We start from the raw sequence: 20,347 nt of genomic DNA on the forward strand, positions 1-20,347 counted from the left end.
AAACACCATGTCCTCTCAAGCAGAGCAACTAATTAACCTCTGAGTAACACAAAGACAAAAAGTTCAGGATGGAAACTGCACAATCCATATTATGGTACTCAGTTGCTGCAGCATCAGTTCCATGACATCTTCCCTACATAATGATGTTTTAAATGATGACACCAAGGCCTGGAGATACCATCTTCAAGCAGAAGCAGGGGCATACTGGCCAACTCTGGGAGCAGAATGTGTATACATCCCCCTAATCCCCTTGAATACCTGAAGAAGAAAACACTGTTTTGGACCTGTGTGGATACTCCTGTTGTTAACAGTTTCAATTGTTTTTGTGAATGTCACTCTATTGCCTTGATGCTAGCGAGCGGCTCCCACAGAAGAGTTGATGATGCTCACCACATTTTTTTTCCTTCAGGAATGATTTTTAATCGGACGCTCGCAATTTATTCAGAGGTCATTACTCTGCGGCCGGGCACACGGGCACACGGCGGAGGGAGCCTGGGGATCACGACAACGCCTCGCGGTGCCGGCGCCGGGCACTGGCGTGCGGGCAGCCACGCAGCGTTTACGGCTGAATGAGGGGCGCAGCCGAGGAGCTGCGTCAGCCGGGCGGGGGCGGGCCGGGGCGGGGAAGGCGGGCGCGCCCGGCGGAGCGGCCGCCGCGGGCGGGGGGCGGTGACGTGAGGGGCGGGCCGGGGCGGCTGCGGGGCGCGGCCGGGCGCGCTGCCCCGCGGCACCAGGGGAGGCTGCCCGCGTCCTCCCCGGCATGGGGGTCGGGGTCGGGCCGGCACCCCGCGGGCGGCCCTGACCGGAGCGGCACCCGCCGCTGCCGCCGCTCCCTCCCCCGCGCCCGCAGCCCCTCGGCGGGGAGGCCGGGCGGCGGCAGCCGGCGCCCGCGGACCGGCGGGCGGACGAGCGAGCGGGCGGCGCGGGGTTCGGCGCAGCGGGGCTCGGGACCCGGAAGCAGAAGCGGGGCCGGGAGGCGGCTGGATGGGAAGGAGCGGCGGCGGACGGCGATGGGGGAGCAGCAGAGCTCGTTGAGCACCCCGCGAGCGGCCGCCGCGCCGCCGAGCCCGGCCGGGGACCCGCGGGAGCCCGGCCCGGACGAGCCGCCTTCTCCGCGAGAGGCGGTCCCGGGCGGCGGGGCGGCCGGGGAGCCGCTGCCGGCCGCCGTCGGCCCCGAGCGGCGAGGAGCCGAAGAGGAGGCGGAGGCGGTGGCCGGGCCGGAGCAGCCGCCGGGCTCGGGGGAACCGGCGGCCCCGGCGGAGGAGGGGCCGGAGGGAGGCAGCGGTCGCCGCCGCCCCCCCCGGCGGCACGTGTACTGCACCGTCTACTGCGTGGAGAACGACCGGCCGGGGGCGGCCCCCGGCTCCCCCCGCGGCGGCCCGGGCGCGGGGCAGCCCCCCGCGCGGCGCGGGGTGGTGTCGGGCGACGACCCGCTGTCGTCCGGCGGCAGCATCGAGGTGGTGGACTTGTACCTGCTGCCCGAGCCCTTCTCCGGGCTGATCGCGGGCGAGTTCGGGCCGCTGCTGGTGCTGAGCTGCCGCGTGTGCTTGGAGGAGAAGCCCATCAAGCCCCTGTCCTGCTGCAAGAAGGCGGTGTGCGAGGAGTGCCTCCGGCGGTACCTCAGCTCCCAGGTACTTCCTAGAGGGAGCAGCCGGGGTGTGCTGGGGGGCTGTGGCCGCCGCATGCTCGGGCAGCCCGGTGGGCTGAGCGCTGCGCCGCGCCCGGCGAGCCGGGCAGGGCCCCGGGGTGCGGAGCTGCGGAACCTGTCCCGTCCCGCACGGAACGCGTTCGGCCGCCGCCTGCGTGCGGGCTGCGCGTTCAGCGACCGCCCGTTCCCCAGGCGCTGCTCTGCGCGTTCCTACGCGGCTGGTCGGGCTGGCCGCTAATGCGTCTTTAGGATCTTCAGTCTTTATAAGAATTTTCGCTTTGAAATCTCGAACTCTTGCTGTTACTTGACCGGCGGCACCAGTTTTCTTTTAAGAGGCCAAGGAGTGATAAGGAGCGGAGTCTGGGAGCATTGGCAGCCGCCTCCTGGAGCCGGGGTTTTTGCCCGCTGCCGCTTTATGTTCGGGCCCTTGGTGCAGCCGCTCGGCCTGCTCCTCTCAGAACACATGGCGTTTGGTTTTATGCCAGTTATGCTAGATTAAAATTGTGTGTGTGTGACTGTTGGTGAACAATTGCAGTTAACAGCATTAAACAATAACTTCTTCGGAGGAAAAAATTTGAAAACACAACTTTTCTATCTTGAGCAGGCAACTGCTCATCCTGGCAGATAGCTGGCATATACGGTGCTTATATGTTCATCCCTGTTTTGTCAGTCAGAGCTGCTGTTTCAAACCGAAATCAGCAGCTTGATAACTAAGCTCTGTCTTGGCTAATGTTATCTGTAGTTAGTTTAGCACCACAGAATATTTGTGTGTTTCTGCTGCCAGTGTAGTCATGCCCTAAACACGAAGAACAATGGGAGAAGTATGGTGTATGTGGGAAAAACAAAACCAACTAAACCCTTTGCTTACTTTTTATACTCTTATTCAGCATTAGCTTTTAGGATGTGCCTGGTGGAAATGTGCTAGTTTGGTGGTGGAATGATTTTTTACACCTGTTGGGGCTTGGTGCTGTGCTGGGGCAGTTTGTTCTCCTGCTGGGCTGTGTGTGTAGGGAAGGAATGGATGATTATAGCTACCCTTGCACTCCATAGATAGTTGACAGGCTTCTTCTGGCCAGAGTACATTTCACTGCTTGGAAATTGCATGTGCTACCAGAAGTTAAATACTTGCTCCTCTCTGGGCCCTGGTGGCCTATGTGGCATTTGCTGGTGCTGGTAGCATTTGCTCTGGCTAATAGTAAACTCAGTAGCATTTTTGTGATCTTGTTTGGATAGGTACGTTTAGATAATAGCGAAGGGCTTTACTTGGGAACTAACGGATTGGATGGTCAGAGTTAATGTTTTCCGTGTTTCCTGCAACACTGAAACTCAGGAACACTTAATAAGCCTTCTTGAGACTTCATGCACAGAATGATTTGATTTGTAGGCAAGTGGTAGACTGCAAATTCTCAGTAAGTTTTTAGATCATATTGTCAGTGCACATTTGTGCCGCTTTGATATCTGCCACTGAGGTCATATGTCAGAGTATTGATTTTCATTTAAGCTGGAAATTGACAAGTATTGTGATGTCAGGGTGATCTGCAGGTGCCTGCAGTTGGCAGTGATGTAGTGGAACTTACATGATCACGTATCTAAAGACATACTGAAGAACTCTTCCGTCTGGTTTAGGCTGAACCCTTTGAGAAGGAAGCAGCAGCTTGTTGGCTGAAATGGCTGGCCTAGGAAGCAGGTATATGTGCTATGAAGTGGATTTAGCATTGGCCACGTGTTGGATGTGTGTGCAGGGATGCCCTTCAAGGAAGCCACTACTATTGCTAAGCACCTGCAAAGCTGGTCTCAGCAGCTATTGAAAAGTACCTCTCTGGCATATAGCCATATGGATACTTAACTCCTGTCCTTTAAAGGTGGGCCAGGGATACTGATCATGAGGAGTGAGATTCACAGAGCACTTCTGTGGACATGTTGTTACAAATGCTTTTATGACCAGGCAGAATTTTAGCTGCTTGGTAAATTTGTTAGGGAAAAGTGAAACAAAATGCAACCAATAACAGTCCAATGTGTTCTTCCCTTATCTTCCTTTTTGAAAAGGACAAAAAAGTGGTATTTCTTCAAGAAGAACAACAACTGATCTGTCTTTCCTTTGTGCTTTGGAAGGACTCTGTGAGTCATCCTGGGGAGAGAGAAAGGCATCTCCGTGTCAGTTATATTAGGAGAATTTCTGGAAAGGATGAGTGAAAAGCCAGTATAGGTTAGAAATCAAGTTACCTTTCATCTTTGAGACTTCACATTTTTTGTAGAAAATAAAAAAGAAAATTTATGAGAAAGGTATAAATGCTGAAAAGCTGGTTTTGTTTGAAAATTTTAAAAGATCTTACTTTGTGATATGATCAACCTGATTTAAGAATGTACTTAAAATTGAAAACAAACAAAAAACGATTGAAAAACAAAACCCCAAGCAGCATTGTGAATAGTTTAGGTCTGGTTTTCTTGTCAGAGAACTAGTAATCTCTGCTCTGGCTGACTCTATATCTCTGGAGGAGTGGTTTCTCATGCTGAAAATGTGGAATATATTGGCAGAAGTATAGCACTTAAAAAAATTTGTGTGACCTTTGATGTCTGTGTGTGTTCTCTCCCTGAAGAAAGCTGTATTCTTCATGATAGCTTCATTGTGATTCCTGAAATGATGTTAAATGGAGTAGCAAAGCAAAAGCTCTGTTAATGCACCCTGCTTTCTTCTATGCAAATATATAAGAGCATCAGAACTTCTGCCTTCCATTCCTTTATAGATTGGAAAATCAACTGACATTTCAGGCATTCTTAAAAGGAATGCCAGATGAAAATACTCCAACTGCAGAGTTGTTGCTTATCATGCTGGAAAATGAGGGTAACATTTGAAGGTCCTTAGAGGTCAAGTCCAGTCTTTCTTATCACTGGCACCTTGCTGCATAATCCCTTTCAAAGATTTAGTGGCTGGAGGAGAAGTTTAGCAGGCGAGCCTGGACTGCCCAAGCTCATCTGGAGCCTGACTTTGGGAAATCGGGTAATGTTACTTCTGCCTCATTTAGCTATTCTATTTCACATCTGAGTCACAGAGTGCTCGGGGCTCTTCAGGGTCTGAGTCTAACCAGTTGATCTACCATTCACAAAAAAATTCTGACCATTTGTTTGGACTCAAAGAAATTGATGATACGGTAACTGATAGGTATGGGTGATGGGTTGTCATGGAAGAGGTTGTGGCTTTTGCAGCTCAGGATCTGGTGTGGATTCCACAGAGCCTGACTCAGGTCCCAGCAAGCCCTTTCTCCAGGAGTTGATGCAGCCCAGAAAGGTTGTTTGTTATGCTTAATGAGTGAGGCTGAAGAGTTTGATCCAGTGTTCTCCCTCCATGGTCTTTAAGGTATAAGGACTTTAACCCACTGGAAGATGTGACTTTCTGCACTGTCATCCAGGATACAGACTCCGGACAGGGAAGCAAGAACCAGGACACATCTCACAGGTGTGATATTACATCTGTATCTCCTTCACCTCCTTCACTTCCCATCTTTCTCTCCATTAAACATGGCACCAAACCCAGGTTATTTCAGAAACTGTGCATACTTTTGCTGAAAAAGTGATTCACTTCCTAACCATTCTGGGCTGCTTGTATTTTTATGTCAGAGGGAACATTTCACTTTTCCTATAAAATGGCTGCAAAAGTTTTATAGAAACCTCAGTGCCTGCTTTTTCTACATGCAAATAGGGAAACTTGATAATCCAGTTTTGATCCTGTGCTCATTAGTGATGCTTTATTTTGTAAATCTTGTAACTCTGTTACAGTAGTCATTCTTATAGTAAAAGACTTTGGGTGAGTTAATTTAAATGCCATACTGTATTCTTCATCAGATTTTATGGTGCTTTAATTATAGGAACTCTAATGAGATTAGTAGCCATGAGTAAATCAGAAGGAATGGTTGGGGGTGGGGAGGGACTGCATCTGACAGTGTTTTGTGCACGGTTAGCTTTGGTGGGACAAGAATTCTGCTTTCTTTTGAGCATGAAATGTGTAGATCATCCTCCCTCTTCTCAGGACCTCAGTCTTTCTCTCTCTGTGACCTGAGATTTTTTTTTGTTTTGATCCCTCTCTCTCTCGGTGCAGAATTTTTTTTCTGAAAGAACTGGAGAAAAAAAAGCTGCTGACAGTTACAGTCAGGATTTTTGTGGGGAATGTGGTTATAAACCTGCATAGTGAAGAGGAAAATTGAGTAGAAGTCTACATCACATAAAACTAATACTAGCTTGGAGCTGGAGGGCCTTGACACCTGTGTCTCGTCAGGTGTCTGATGGTATCATATAGATGATATATCTTCAAAGTGTAGTCTGCTGATGAAAACCAGCCAGCAGAAATGTAGGCACCAAGGGCTGAATCATCTGATGGTTAATGAGCTGCTTGTGCCCTGAGTCAAACCAGAGCTCAGAAAGGCCACTGTCATTCAGTGCAGAAGCAGCTCTGTGTTTACAAGGGTAATTAATCTAAAACCTTGCTCTAACACCAGCTCCCGAGTTGCTGGGACAGCTGCACACTGCCTACCAGGAGATGATGGCAGGGTGAGCAACCACCCCTCCAGAAAGAATGCAGAAGTTTCCAAAGGAGGAAGAGAGGTGCAGGAGGAGAAAAGAACCTAACCTGCTGGTTTAAAGGCTTTCTAAACCAAATCAGCAGCTTCAGCTGCTGTAAGCTGGCTGTGTTCCCGAGGAGACAAGGCAGATAGATTTGGTCCATCAGATGCAAGCAGCCTATAAGCTGCTGGAGCACCTAAACTACTTTTCTGACATTTTCAGCAAGTGACTTCTGAAAGTCTGTCATGTCTCCTGTTGTATGCAGTACCAGCATCAAAATGGTGCTGCATACGCAGATACCACAATGCAGGATGATACCCAAGTACGTCAAAGATTGTGAGAGTTAGTCTTTCAACTTGACAAGATACATGGCAGGCTTCAAGTCCATCTTTCATGAGTCTTGGTTAATCCAGTTTGTGCCGAAACTTAAGTTTGCAACAGTTTACAAAACCCAGCACTGATGAAGATGCTTTGAAAATCATTTTAAACAAAACTAGTTTTGAGCAATGATCTTGAATTATAATACTGCCTAGTTACCCCCCTGTGTGTAGGCCTAGGTACTCTGTCAGCATGAGCACTGCATGTGGTATGTTTGTTCCCTGTGCAGGAGTAGCTTCAAGCTCACTCTATGTGGCTAGCTATGACTTCCTCTTGTTTGGATAAGTCTTTGGCAGATGTAGAGGTGAAATTGTGGCTGTTGTTGCTTAGCCATGCAGTTATGAAGTGAAGCATTAGAGTGGCTCTTCGTATAGCTAAGAACATTTTCAGTAAAATTCTGAAAACTAAGATGCTGAGAATAGAAAAGATGGTGTCATGTTTGAACAGTTGCAGGAAGGGTTTTGCTGGTGGAAAAGGGCCCAAGTTCCTGAGGGGAGGATAAATGGCATGAAATTGTTGATGTTGGTAGCAAGTGGTAAGGGTAAATGGCACGTCCAGTGGTGATACTATGAGTTGGCTGATGTTGATAGTAAAGTTGATTGAGGTGTAAAGTTTTCCTATGAATGGGAAATTGCAGTGGGAGATGGAGAACCAGTTTTGGTGTAGCTGGGGCTGAGGCCTAATTATGAAAATGTGTAATTTCTATGAAGCAGAAGCCCTCCTTGTCAGCTGTCTCTCACAGCCAGTGTGTTGCACCTTGCTGGTCTGTGGGTGGTGTTGGCATTGGAGACCACAGACAGGCTGAGCCATAAGGAGATCATCTGCTGCATGCCCTCCCTCCCACTACTCCCACCAGCTGTTCAGAGGCACAGGTATGGAATCAGTCCAGGGAACATAAAATGAGTTGAAAACTGAACTGTTGGTGTGCAGTTGCTCAAACAAAAAGAAATGAAGGAGTTAAATGAGGGTTGTGAAGGCCTTCAGCTCACCTCTGCCCCATAACTACTTCTCCACCCAGAGCAACTGTTCTTCCAACTGCTCTGGGGCCTCTTGGCCCTTCATTCCTCTTTTCTTCTTGTACAAATATCTTGCTTCCTGCTGTCTAAACCAGCCAGGCTTTAAGAAAGTGTGTATTTTAAATGGCCAGGATGTCAGTACATTGTTAAAATGATTAAGAGGTGTAAGGGATGTAATTTCTTTAAAAGAATTCAAACTGGAGGCTTCCCTCTAAAGAAGTACATTACTTACCCACCCAGGATTATCTGTCTTTATGCCTTATCTGCTTGTGCTTATGTTTCTCTTGCTCCTTTTTTAAAGTACTTTCTTGATTAATTATATTTTAAAAGTAAAAAAGTTCTTGTCTATAGGATTTTATTAGCCAAATACTATTTCTACACTAGGAAAAGTGACAAATTTGCCTATTGGTGAAGAGCTTATTTAATTTTTGAGTCCATTTTTAAGTACTTGAAAAATTTTGGTAAGGCAAAGAAAATTAATTTTACTTGGAAGTTAAAAATTAGAGTGAAACATTAAAGAATTTACTCAGAAGAAAATTGTATGGATTTCAGTGTGGAAGGTCAGAAGTTTAACAGTAGTTTAGACTGGATTTGGAATTAAATCTGAAATGGCTTAGATTCCATGTTCAAATCGACATTTACCTTAGATGCTACCCCACTGCTTCAAATCGAGACTGATGTATATTTTAGTTGACAACCTTGTTGGGATGTGCTGTTACTCTTATTTAATTGTGAGAAAGGCTGTGCAGTTTCTACATTAGAATTCCATGAAAAGGTAAAGAAATTTCCAAGTCTATCACACTTCCATTTCCTTATGATCTTGCTAAGTAGACCACAGAGGACTAATTTTCCCCAGTGATGTTTTTATTAAGTACAGCACAAACAATATAAGACTTTGTACTGGAAAACAGAAGGGGCAAAGTTTTATTTTCTCAAACTTAGTCATTGTGATGCCATTATGTGTTGTTTTCTACCACTAACATGATATGGATGGCAGCAAAGGTGGGTGCCTCTCTGCTTTACTTGGTTTGGCTTCCTGATCTTGTAGGAATGGTGGTGTATCAGCTTGGGGGTGTGGGATGGGGATCTGAGTGACTCTATCCCTTTAGCTTGTAGGAAAGGGAAGTCCTATCCAAACTATTTCAGCTGTGACATGGCTCTTTGGGGTTGCTCACACAATACAAGGAAGGAACAAAAGGGAGAAGAAGATTACTGGGATGGGAAGGGCATGATGATCATGTAGGAATTGATTTGCTCCAGAAGGTGGACTTGCTCAGGGTAAGCTTTCATAGAACAAAAGGGAATTGTGAAGACTGATGGCCTCCATGTAGGGTGGATCCTTTGCCTCTGTTTAAAGCCGCAGCTGAATACTGGCCAGTTATTCTGGTAAATATTGGCCAGGAAGTGAAATAGGACTACATCTTTTTCTGGTTTCCTGTTGGATGGAGGTAGGCAGGAAATAAATCTAGCCTTAAAAAAGAAAAAATAGTAAGGATTCTAAATACAGTTTAAAGTATAGAACTTCCAGGAAAATAATGGATTAGTGTTTTACTGAGCTGCTGAAAGACTTGTATACCCAATTGACAGCAGGGTGGGTGAAGTAGGTAGGTAACACGTCCCATCTGTGACATGATTACAGAGTTCCTGTGAGGTGCCACTTCCCCGCAGAAGCAAAAAAAATAGTGTCTTTCACTGTAGTCAGTACCTACTGCTGCTGTAGGAGGACGGAGAATGTGGGGAAGGGCTTCTTAACCTTTCAGACATTTTAATCTTGTTCACTATGAGAATGTTTACTGGGGAGAGGGCATCTTATGTCTTTGCACTCCAGTGCGTCTGTGCAGTGCTGGGTAAAATTTGTCCACTTAGAAGCCTCACGGGAGCAAGCATGTAAATTCTTCAGTGCTTTTTTACATGTGTGTGCTGTTCAGTTGTGCAATAGCTTGGAAACTCTATTTAGTTAACTTTATGGCATTAGCCTGCAGGTTAAAAATGGGAAAGCATGTGCAACTTCGGACATTTTTGGAATGGATGGATCTGCAGAAGATAAAAGATAGCCCACAGTATGTAGATGCCTACTGTTGCATACCAAGTACAAAATGTACATGTTAATATGCTTTTTTGTGATTAATTAATCCATATGGAGGTTAGAAAATTATTTGTGAAACACTGGAGTTGAGTCTAAATGTTGTTTCTGTTAGACATTTATGCGTATTAACATATACAGATGCACCTAGACCTCAAAGTGGCCAAAATGAAATACAGTATTAAAATCTGGATATTTCAAAGTATGCACATATGTGGTGGTCCCCATTTGGCTTACATAAGGGAAGTGGAATTCAAGCAGACGCAGAAATATTCACTCATTTGTATAATGGAAAGTAAATTCAGCCTTACTTTTGTTGTATTTCTCAGTAATATTTAAAGAGTAATTTTCAAACTTCTGAAGATAGCAGTTTTTTCAAGACATTTTTTGGAGTTCTAACTTTATTTTAAATTATTAGCATCTTCCCAGTCAGTAAGATATAAATCTTCCTTGCAGTGAGTTGCAACTGTTGCTGATAGACATAGGCTGAGTGCTTTTGTCTCAGCAAAGTAGGTGTTTCATGTCAAGGCTTGATTTGTTGTTCTTTCAGTGAAAGCAACTCATCAAACCCTACCTGAATTATCCCAGTGTAATGCTTCATGAGAACCTCACCCAAGCCATGATAGGTAGTTAGACAAGGCCAGGGCCAGGCTATCACTTCTGGTAAATTAAGGATCTAAAATGAGTTCTGGGTCTCATTCATTCTATTTTCTCTCCATGACAAGAAAAGGAAACTTGTCTAAAGCTGATTGGTATACAGTGATTTTAGCTAGCAGTGCTGCTTACCCCAGTCTGCTACTTGTTCCCTACTATTTGTGCATCATTTGATCCATCATCAGATGAAAAAAGATCTGGTTTAAAAAGTAACCTTTCACAGTAATTTTTTGCTTCTTTTAGTCTTACCAAGTTTCTAATTGTGTTATGCACAATATACAAATGTTTATTTCACCATAAAGTGTGAATAAAGTGCTATGCTGAGCAGTTTATTTTGGCAATGGTGGCATCCTGTCAAACCAAGACTTTTGAAAATTACATGTTCACAAAGGTGGCAGATAGGAGTTTTCATTGGAGCTCGATGAAATCAAAACTGCAATTTGGTCCTTTTGCTGCATCATTTCCTCTTTCACAATCCAGACGGAAGTTACAGCTTATCCAGCGCCTGAAGGTGCATCTGCACCCACAGCTCTTGGACAGGCAGGGTCCAGGGAGTTACTCAAGCTGCTCACAGCTCTGAGGTGCCCAGTCAAGCCCAGGCTGGTACCCACTGGTCCTGTCTCCACTGCCTGTGGCATCATTACATATGAGCTTTCAACTAGCTGAATTCTAAAGCATCCTCATGTATTTTGTAACGTAGATTTTTCTGAAGATAGTCTTACAAGTGAAATTTTTAATGTGAATATCATTGCAAATGAGGAACCTCTCTCTTGATCTAGCTTGTTTCAACAGCTTTAGTTTGCTGCAGCCAAGCAATACCAAGTATGGTTGTTGTTTTCTTGAGAGAAATGTTTTTCTGCACCACAGCGCTCTCAAAGGAAGTTTCTTGTTGTTCCTAATCTATTTGAATAACAAGTGAAAAGATGCACAACTTAAAATTATAGAAGAATTTTGGGGTTTTATTGTGTGGGTTATGTTGTGGTTTGTTTGGATTTTTTCTTCTGCAAAGACACAAAATACATATTGGTATTGAATGACATTTAAAAATGTACAACAGAGCAAGGTATGGCATTGTCATGGAAGAACTAGTATGCGTAATTAGATTTTAATAGTGGAGGTTCTTCTGAGCTTGGTCATACAGTCTCTTGGTATTAGTAAATAACTTAATGTTTCTGTTGAAGAACACAACCAAAGTAATGACTATTCCACCATATTCTTTTCCACTCTAATTGGTTTTCTATGTTTCTGTAGGTGTACTCCTTTTGACCCATAAGGATTTTAAGAATATTTTTAATCTAGATTTTTAGAAAAGTTCTAGCATGTGCACTGGGCTGTGACTACAGCTTTCACAGGCTAGAACCATGTCTTTTAATAAACAACTTTGAGATGTTTGGAGAAAGGAGAAGAGTCCCATGTCATTGCATCAGTTATGAACTGGCACCAGAGGATAAGTTTTATGATACTAGCTTATAATTTTGCTTCTGTATTGAGTTTCCATGTAGGAGAATTTTATCTATCCTTATGTGAAAAGGAGCAAGGAAGAGGTCTTTGATTATTTTTATTTTTCAAGTACGAGCTTGTCCAGCTGTTGGAATGTGGGTAGGATACAGCAGATCTGGGTGAATAATGGCAGATAATGTACATGGCTGGTAATGATGAAATCACTAAAAATCTGAATGCTATTTGAGGCTCTAGTACAGAGAGGAGAGCAGTGAGGCACTTGTGTCTGGTGAGGCTTCATTTGGAGTCTCGGGTGTAGTTGGTTGATGCTGGCCGGATGCCAGACACCCACCAAAGCCTCTCTCTGTCTCACTTCCACAGCTGGACAGGAGAGAGAAAATGCTTGGGGTTCATGGGCTAAGATAAGGACAGAGAGATCGTTCACCAAATACCATTATGGGAAAAGCTGAATCAAATTAGAGGTATTCATTAAATTTATTGCTAACAAAATCGGAGCAGGATAATGAGAACTAAAATAAACCCTTAAAACACCATCTCCCCATCCCTCCCTCCTTCCTAGCTCCACCTCCTACCCCAGTGTGGTAGGAGAGATAGGAAATGGGGATTATGGTCAGTTCATCACATCAGGAGTTTCTCCTGCTGCTCAGGGTGAGGAGTCCTTCCGCTGCAGCACCGTGGGGTCCCCCCCACAGGAGACAGTTCTCTAAAAACTTCTCCAATATGAGTCCATCTCACAGGCAACAATCCTCCTCAAACTGCTGCAGCATGGGTCACACTTCCACAGGGTGTAGTCCCTCAAGGACAGGCTGCTGCAGCATGGGCCCCTCTCTCCATGGGTCTCCCATCAGGTCACAGCCTCCTCTCAGGCATCCCCCTGCTCCAGCGTGGATCTCCTCCATGGGCTGCAGGTGGATTTCTGCATCTCTGTGGAACTCCATGGGCTGCAGGGGCACAGCTGCCCCACCATGGTCTGCACTGTGGGCTGCAGAGAAATCCCAGCTCTGGTACCTGGCACACCTCCTGCCCCTCCTTCTGCACTGACCTTGGTGTCTGCAGGGCTGTTCTTCCCACATATTCTCACCCTGCTCTTCTCTGGTCACAGCTACACCTGCACAACAACTTTTTTTTTCTCTTATTTGAATCTGTTACCCCAGAGGTGTTTATCACCATTTCTGATGGGCCCAGCCTTGGCAAGCGGCACGTCTGTCCTTAGAGCCACCAGAGACTGGCTCTGCTGGACATGGAGGAGGGTTCTGGCAGCTTCTCACAGAGGCCACTCCTGTAATCCCGCCCCCACCCACCACCCTCACAAGCCAGGTGATGTAACCTGAATAAATTTGGTTTAAGAAAAATGGAACCAAGGAGGACTGCAAGGAGAAAAAAGCTGTTGTGCAGATGCAGAACTCTTTACTTGAGCATAAGCAGAACTGGGAGAAGAAATAACTTTTCTGTCTAAATGCAAAAGGTTGTAATTTGGGTAGGTGCTTGTGAAGAATTTTTGGCACAACACAAAACTAAAAATTGCAATGAATTGCTAGAAATCAGTATGAGCCTCTGTTGGGAGCATCTTTCCAGTCTCTAAAATCTGGAAGAAAAGTGCAGTATCAGAGTAGTTTTCAAAGCCAGCACCTTCAGTACTCTCAAAAGACGGCTTTCCGTGTGCCGCCACTGTGTGCTGAGTTTGGCCCAGGTAAGGCTGCCTGTGCTTCTCAGTGCACTTTGTTGAGAAGCTGGAGTCCAACGAGGAAACAGTAGAAGAGTTTTATTGTCTGGGACTACTTTTTTCTTGAACATTGAATACAGCAAATTGCTTTGTAATGCCCAATGGGTACCTGTTTGCAGCACTCTTCAGACAGTGCTCTGTATCTGGCATTGTTTTGTTTGTATGGAAGGTAAATTCAAGCATCTCACTCTGGTTTTAGGAGAAATAACTCTCAAATTTCAAACCTGACTTTTTGAGGCAGTTTCTGATTAGACTGTTCTGGCTGAATCAGAGCAATTTCCAAGCAATTCTTTCCCTCTGCTGGCAGAGGAGAGACTGCATTGGTGTTACCCGAGTTGACCTAGGCTGTAGAGGATGCCTTTGTGAAATAACTCTCCAAGGGAATGCATGCAGGCTGTTGTATAAAGAAACTTGTGAGAGAGAACATTCAGCAAAGACCAGTGATTGTTTTAGTTTCCACTGATTGCTTTTACATTAAAACAATGAACAGAACAGATGGTTAAGGTGGAGGAGCTATGTAACATTGAAAAACAATCTCTGAAGTCATGTGGTTTGGGTGTGGGGTGTATTTTGAAAAAGTATTTTTTTTGTGAAACTAACTGTTACCACCTGGGCAAATTTGCTGTAAATTACTGGAAGGAAATAGCTGGTTGTTGAATGTCCTTGTCTTTCTGTTAGTTAACTCTGTGCTTCAGTTGACAGGCTGCAGCATTATCATTCTGGATTTATCTCCTGGTATTTCATTGTTGTTTTCTCTTTTTATCTTTTTTTTTCTCCTTCTAATTTTTAATACCAATATCTGTCAAGTTTGGTGAAAAGATTTTGGCATTCTTAGAGTAACTTATCTTGGCTGCCAAGTAGTCCTTTGGAAGCTCGGGGTGCTTGCAGGTTGATTTATTGGGGATTATGGTGAATCTATCTTGGCTGCATGCCTGACCTGGTGTACATAGGGAGGGCTTTGCTGCTGAGATGCAATAAACATTGAGTTTCTGTACTTGTCATGAAATACATCTGCAAACTATCTAGATTAACTTGTTGAAGCTGTTGTGCTCTTTATAGCTGCTTTATGTAGAAGCTGGATCCACAGGGAAAATCAATAAATATTGTACAGAGTTAAAGACTCAGTAGCCATGCATACATTCCTTATGTTTTTAATGTTCTGTATGTTTGCACCTTTGAAGACTGTGCAGCATGAAAGAATTTTTTTATTTGGTTCTTGTTAAGTTAGGTTTACACTAGACTAAACTGGTCTCCAGCAGGGTTATATCACTTCATGTCTCCGAGTTTACCTGGGAAGTCTGTCTGGAAACACAAATTTAATGCAAGCACTGATAGATGCAAATTTTGACTCTCCAATCAATATGTGCACCAGTTGGATTACAACAAGCCTACTTCTGGATTTGAATGAAGCTTGCACAAACATGAAAACTGACATATGCTGACACCAACAGGCATTGAAACATTGAAAATATTTTTGAGAGTTGTATAGTTTTAATGGATTTCTTCATATGTGTAAGCCATGGTGGAAAAATTGATGGGAACTCTCTCTGGAATATATAGATCATAGTATATCTTGTGTAATGATCTACTGAAGTACCTGAAAAATGCAATGCTACTGCCCAAGTAGTAAGATGGATGAAAATAAGTAAATGCCTGGCTGGTACATATTTTGAGTGGGTTATAAAACCTTTATTTATGGCAGGAAGTTGAGCTTCTTCAAAGATAAATGCTTATCTAGTGAGTGCTGTAAAGATCCTGGAGAGTGACCTCTGTTCTCACCAGCTTCCAACTTTTGCTCGCTTTCCTCTTCCCTTTCCTGGATAAGTTTCCTTTCCCCTGTCAGGAGCTTTTTAAAATGCAGTTTCCTTTTCACAGCGATTCTTTAGCATACAGTGTTTGTAGTAGCACTCTGAAAAGGTTTACAGAATTGAAGACAAACTTGGTCACATTATAGATATAGATAGTTCATTAGTGCCATTCAAGTGAGAAATTATTCAATTGTCAACTTTTCTTATTTCCGTTGTCTTGAAGTGTTTTTGTTTTTCTTCCTGGCAGTGTTTAATTGACTAGGAGAGAGACTTCTGTGCAGGAGGATCTTTGTAGTTATCTGTCACATCCTTTTGTCTGATGATAGCTTTAGAGCAGGTAGTGGATTTCCCTGAGAGCTGTCCATACTTTGCACTGCTGTCATCACTCTGTTGTGTTTAGCTAAGACACTTAAGACAAGGTTGAACCTTCATGACACATCATTTACAGCTGGCTTCTCTGTTCCTTGCTATGGTGTACACTGCTGTGTTCAAAGCAGTAAATGGTCATGGGAAGTGTTGTTCCTTGTGGCTTGCAGAAGTTTGGGCTAGCCTGTGTTACTCTGTTACTCAGCTGTGATTCCAGCACACTGGTTTTGAAAGCAGAGCTCAATAGCTTTATGCTTCTATTGCACAAATAGTTTTGGTTGCAAAGTGGAACAATTGTGAAATTTGGAAGTAGAAAAGCATGTAGCAGTTATCTTACTGTCTCACTGGTTTTTACCATCTCCTTGAAGTAGCAGAAGATACATTTTGTTCTCCCTTTTCTTACCTGTCAAGCTCTGTAAGTAAGGAGAAGAGAATGGAATAACTATGAGATTAAGACTTCATTTATCTTCTTTTCCTTCCTTTTCTCCTCCTTCTCTCTTTCTCTTTGAACAGCATTTGGTTGGGGTGGGAGGGCTTTGGGATAAAAATCTAATCTTTCTGAAGCAGTAGAGTTCCTGTGTGTGATGTCACAAGAGACAGCTTTACTCCAATTGCACCTTTAATGTTTCAGTTAAACCTGTATTGTACTGTGTTGGATGGACTAAGAGGTGTTTTAATGCCATATAGGTGTCCAAATGTCCTTGTGCAGGAAGTGACTAATACAGCTAGGCAGGTAGGGCTGTACTAATGAGACAGAAAACAAAGGGGTTTTTTTAATAAGAGAGAAGCTCTCACTATCCAACTTACAGAACACATCACATGGCATCAAGAAACTTAGTGTTGTTTTGGCATACTGTTGCTTTCATTACTTATTCACAATTTGGAAAAATTTTGGGGGGTGTAGATTTTAGAGAAATTATCTGCATATATTATGTCTTAGGTTGTATAACAGATAAATTAGTTATGCTAATACTACATGGTGCAAACCCAAGCAAACAAGTGAGAGCAGTTCAGTCATACTTGTCCTGTGGTGACCTCAGTGAAAAATCCTTGGAATCATGCCTAATTGCGGGTCCAGTTCAAACTACTTTAAAAACCAGTTTTGCCTTAACTCTTTGGAAAAAACATGTTGCTTTTTGGTTCTGTTTCATGTGAAACTAGCTGCAAACTTATGAAATTCCAAGCTTTTTTTTTCCCCCCACAAAATTTGGGGAACTGGTACCTGATTGTTAAAATTTCCTTGAATCTGTAAACACGGTAATAATATGAATATGATGATAATTAAACTCTCATACTAAAGTTAAATTACATCTCATCTAATGAAAGTGGAAATATATACATCTTGTATAACTTCCTTTCTCCTTTCATGTTCTCTTTTGGATTTTTGTGTTTGAACCTCTGTTGTTAGGTCCTCTCTGCTCTCTGAATTTGCACACCTCAGTAACTGTAAAGTTTCTGTAATATAGGCAGAATTGTGGTGCTCCCATCTTTAGTGGGGTCTAAATAAAAGTTCTAGTCTACTCTTGTGGACTTTTTTTGTTGCTTTTTATTCCACTTTTCTGGTTATATGTCAACCAGTTTCTGCAGGTTGGCCAGGTTTTCTTGGCAGTATTGCACTCAGATTTGCAGTTTAATGGGTCTTTCCAAGGATCTCTTAAAAGTACTTCTGTTGTGTGGTATTCAGTACTGCATATATGCAGTTTGTCTAGTCTCGTGTAGGATGTGAATCCAAGGTCTTACATCCTAAGATACTTGTCTGCTGTCACAGCTAAGGAGGAAAATCATGTTAAATCCCTTGAGAATTCAGCAAGGGTATCTTTAAGTTACTAAAATTATCATTTTTGCATCACAGGTGCAATTTATTGTCTGCTGTTAGAATTGAAAAGTCCTAAGAGACTTCCAGATTTTCTTAGTTTCTTCCAGATGGAAATGTTCCATCCTACTTGAATCTAATTCTGAACATGAACTTTGGAGAAACCCACTTACCTGGTTGCTCCTGTGGCTAAAAAAAACAAAATAACAAAATCAACAAACCGAAAAAACTGCACACAACTCCCACTCCAGCAAATCACATTTAGGTTATTTCACTGAAAATCTTTACTGTTTCAGTGGCTGAGTGAGGAACTCGGTATTTCAGGCTGTCTTCATGTTTACAAATGTTGTACACAGGGAATGAAATATTTAACTGCAGCTTTTCACCATGAACTACCTGCAGATTTTTTCATTAGGTGACTTAACCCACTAATTCTTATAGAATGGAGGTATCCCAGTCTTGTGGGACTTAAACTAGATGCACTTTTTGTCCATGCTGGGAGTTTTACATCCCTGTAATAGGCTGTGGTGGATTAAATTGCATGGGACAGGGCTCCTTGTTTCTGGATGCTGTGCCACAGCATGGTCCCTGAAGGCAGCCAGTTCCAGTGGTCATCCAGTAAGGCTTCTGATGCAGAGGATGAAGGCTGTCTGGCTTGGTGAGGAATGAGACCAGTGTGGTGTGGGGAATCCCAGCACAGAGACAAGAAGAGATGTGAAGAACAGAGGCAGCAGAGCAGGGCAGAGGAGAGGCTGCATGCTTGCATGCTGCAGCTCAGGCTGCAGGGCTCTGCTTGCTCCCTTCATTTGCTCTGCCTGGGATGTGATCTCTCCTGGCACAAATCTGCCTAGCAGCTGCTCAGCATGAGGTAGCTGCCTGCTACTCCTAGTCGTTATTCCCTTTGATCAAGAGTTACGGTTTTTTTCCTCTGTATGCAATGGATTGATTTCCACCTTGCTGACAAAAGTATGTCGAAGCTGATAGTCTCCCACAGAAATGTTCTTGAGGAGTAGAGGATTGTTACAACTTTCATGAGTCTAGGAGCAATGAGATGAGAGAGAATAATGTAATAGTGAAGGTAGAAGAACTGTGTTGTTAGTTTCTCCCCTTCCTGGTACTATTAGAGCCCTCTAGAATGATCCCAGTGAAGTCCCTGGGAGTTTCTCACAGGTGAGCACTTAGTGCAGTGACTCAGTTTGTGAACTCACCTTTGGCGTTCAGAATCACTAGGAGCTGTGCTTTGAGGTCAATCAAGCTGGTGTTAGGAAAAATACATTTACTTACAAGACATTTATATTCTATTATGAGAAATTAATAATTTTCTTTAGAGGTTTCATGTGCAGAAATTGCTGAAGGGGCACATTAAAAAATGCTCTCATTATTTGTTTTATCTTTCTTTGTGTGGACTTGCTAGCCTGTTCTTTCTTACTGATTACAGTTTTGCAAACGAGAAATCAAACGGAGCTGTAATTTGCACTTTTAAGCGTAACTGTTTGTACTTTAGAGACACAAAATGTTGCAAGTGTATGGAAATTAGCACTCGTAAGGGGTTTATTTTTTTTTCCTGATTTGATGAACGTTTATTGCTTTATTGAGTTACATAGTTTTGTCAGACTTTCTCATATGTATTAAGTTGTTTACTGTGCAAAATTTGCATAATTATTCTGTGTATGAAAACATATGTAAGTGATCATTTGGAGGAATCATTGATCAGCTGAAAGGCTCAGGTACTTCTCTATTCCCCTTGAACTATATGTGAGTGTTTTCTTCAGTCTTCTATAATTCTTACCATAGTTACATTAAAATATTCTACTAGACAGGTATTTCAGTACAGTTGAAAGACAACTCCAAAGACCTCATAATTTAAAATGGCTTTATAATTAGGTTACTCCATGCATAAGAATACAGCTAATTATTACTTAAGTCACAAATACAAAAATTCCTGCCTTTATTTTGCACAGAAAGTCAGTGTGCTTTGGGGCAACAGTTTTCTGCATGGCAACAGCAGCAGCTTATGCTGTTTGGTGCCAGCTAAAAAGAGACTTTACAAGTGCAGAGTCATCACTGGATGAAAATGTGGAGCAACTGGAACAGTTCAGAGGTGAGTCAGCCTGTATGTGTATTATTAAAGTCAGGAAAAGTACGTGGATTCAGAAAATTTTGAAGACTAAATTTTTTTCCTCCATGAATGTCAGGTAAAAGGGTGTTATTTTCCAGGTGAAAACTGCAGGAGAGAAAAGATGGAAGTTATGGGAAAGGCAGGATTTCCTAAGAAAGGATGATGTGGGTCCCTCTTGTTTCTTTTTCCTGAATTTTCTGTTTTCTTTCTCCCCCCCAAACAAGCTATCAAAGCTGCAATTTCTTTCCCTTTCTGAGGTCAATCATTGCAGCTACCCAGACCTCTAGAGAAGCTTGTTTTGGTGGTAAGTGGTGGTCAATGATTGCTTAACCATAGGAAATAATCACATTGGGCAGATCTAGAAGAACTCTTTTTTCTAAAAAACAATAGTTCTTATCCCATTAAAAATCTGAAGTAAAACTAGTATTTTGGCTAGACAGGTCAGTATTTGACATCATGTGGGGTGTTCCCTTTTCAATGAAAATATCAATGAAATGTAAATCAGATAGTTTTGAGAAGTTTTCTTCTCCTTACTAACAATCATTCTGTTTATCTGCCTGTCTCTTTTTCACAAAATCTGGTGGTCATTTATTTTTGGTCTGACAAAATCTGATGTTGGACATGTATATCCTTGTGTAAAGACTCTTTTGTGTTCTGTTACTGTGTTTTGTCAGTTCTATTCCTGTGCTGCTTCAGTTCCTACTTAGTGGCTTTTCTCCCACTG

The 20,347-nt window shown here is 43.3% G+C and overlaps 1 protein-coding gene across 2 annotated transcripts in view; it reads left to right on the top strand.

The window, feature by feature from the left end:
* Window positions 1–873: 873 nt before the first annotated feature.
* RNF217 (ring finger protein 217) overlaps window positions 874–20,347 on the top strand; it is a 62,864-nt gene continuing 43,390 nt past the window's right edge. The window contains exon 1 of one of the 2 annotated variants that reach the window (XM_085575108.1): window positions 874–1,631. In XM_085575108.1, the coding sequence (XP_085431234.1) occupies window positions 1,011–1,631 (621 nt within the window). In that variant the 5' untranslated portion in view covers window positions 874–1,010. The remainder of the gene's footprint in view (window positions 1,632–20,347) is intronic. The other variant, XM_021547159.4, reaches the window with a different exon arrangement.

The sequence above is a fragment of the Lonchura striata genome, chromosome 3 (genome assembly GCF_050655825.1).
Source record: "Lonchura striata isolate lonStrDom1 chromosome 3, ASM5065582v1, whole genome shotgun sequence".
Classification (NCBI taxonomy): domain Eukaryota; kingdom Metazoa; phylum Chordata; class Aves; order Passeriformes; family Estrildidae; genus Lonchura; species Lonchura striata.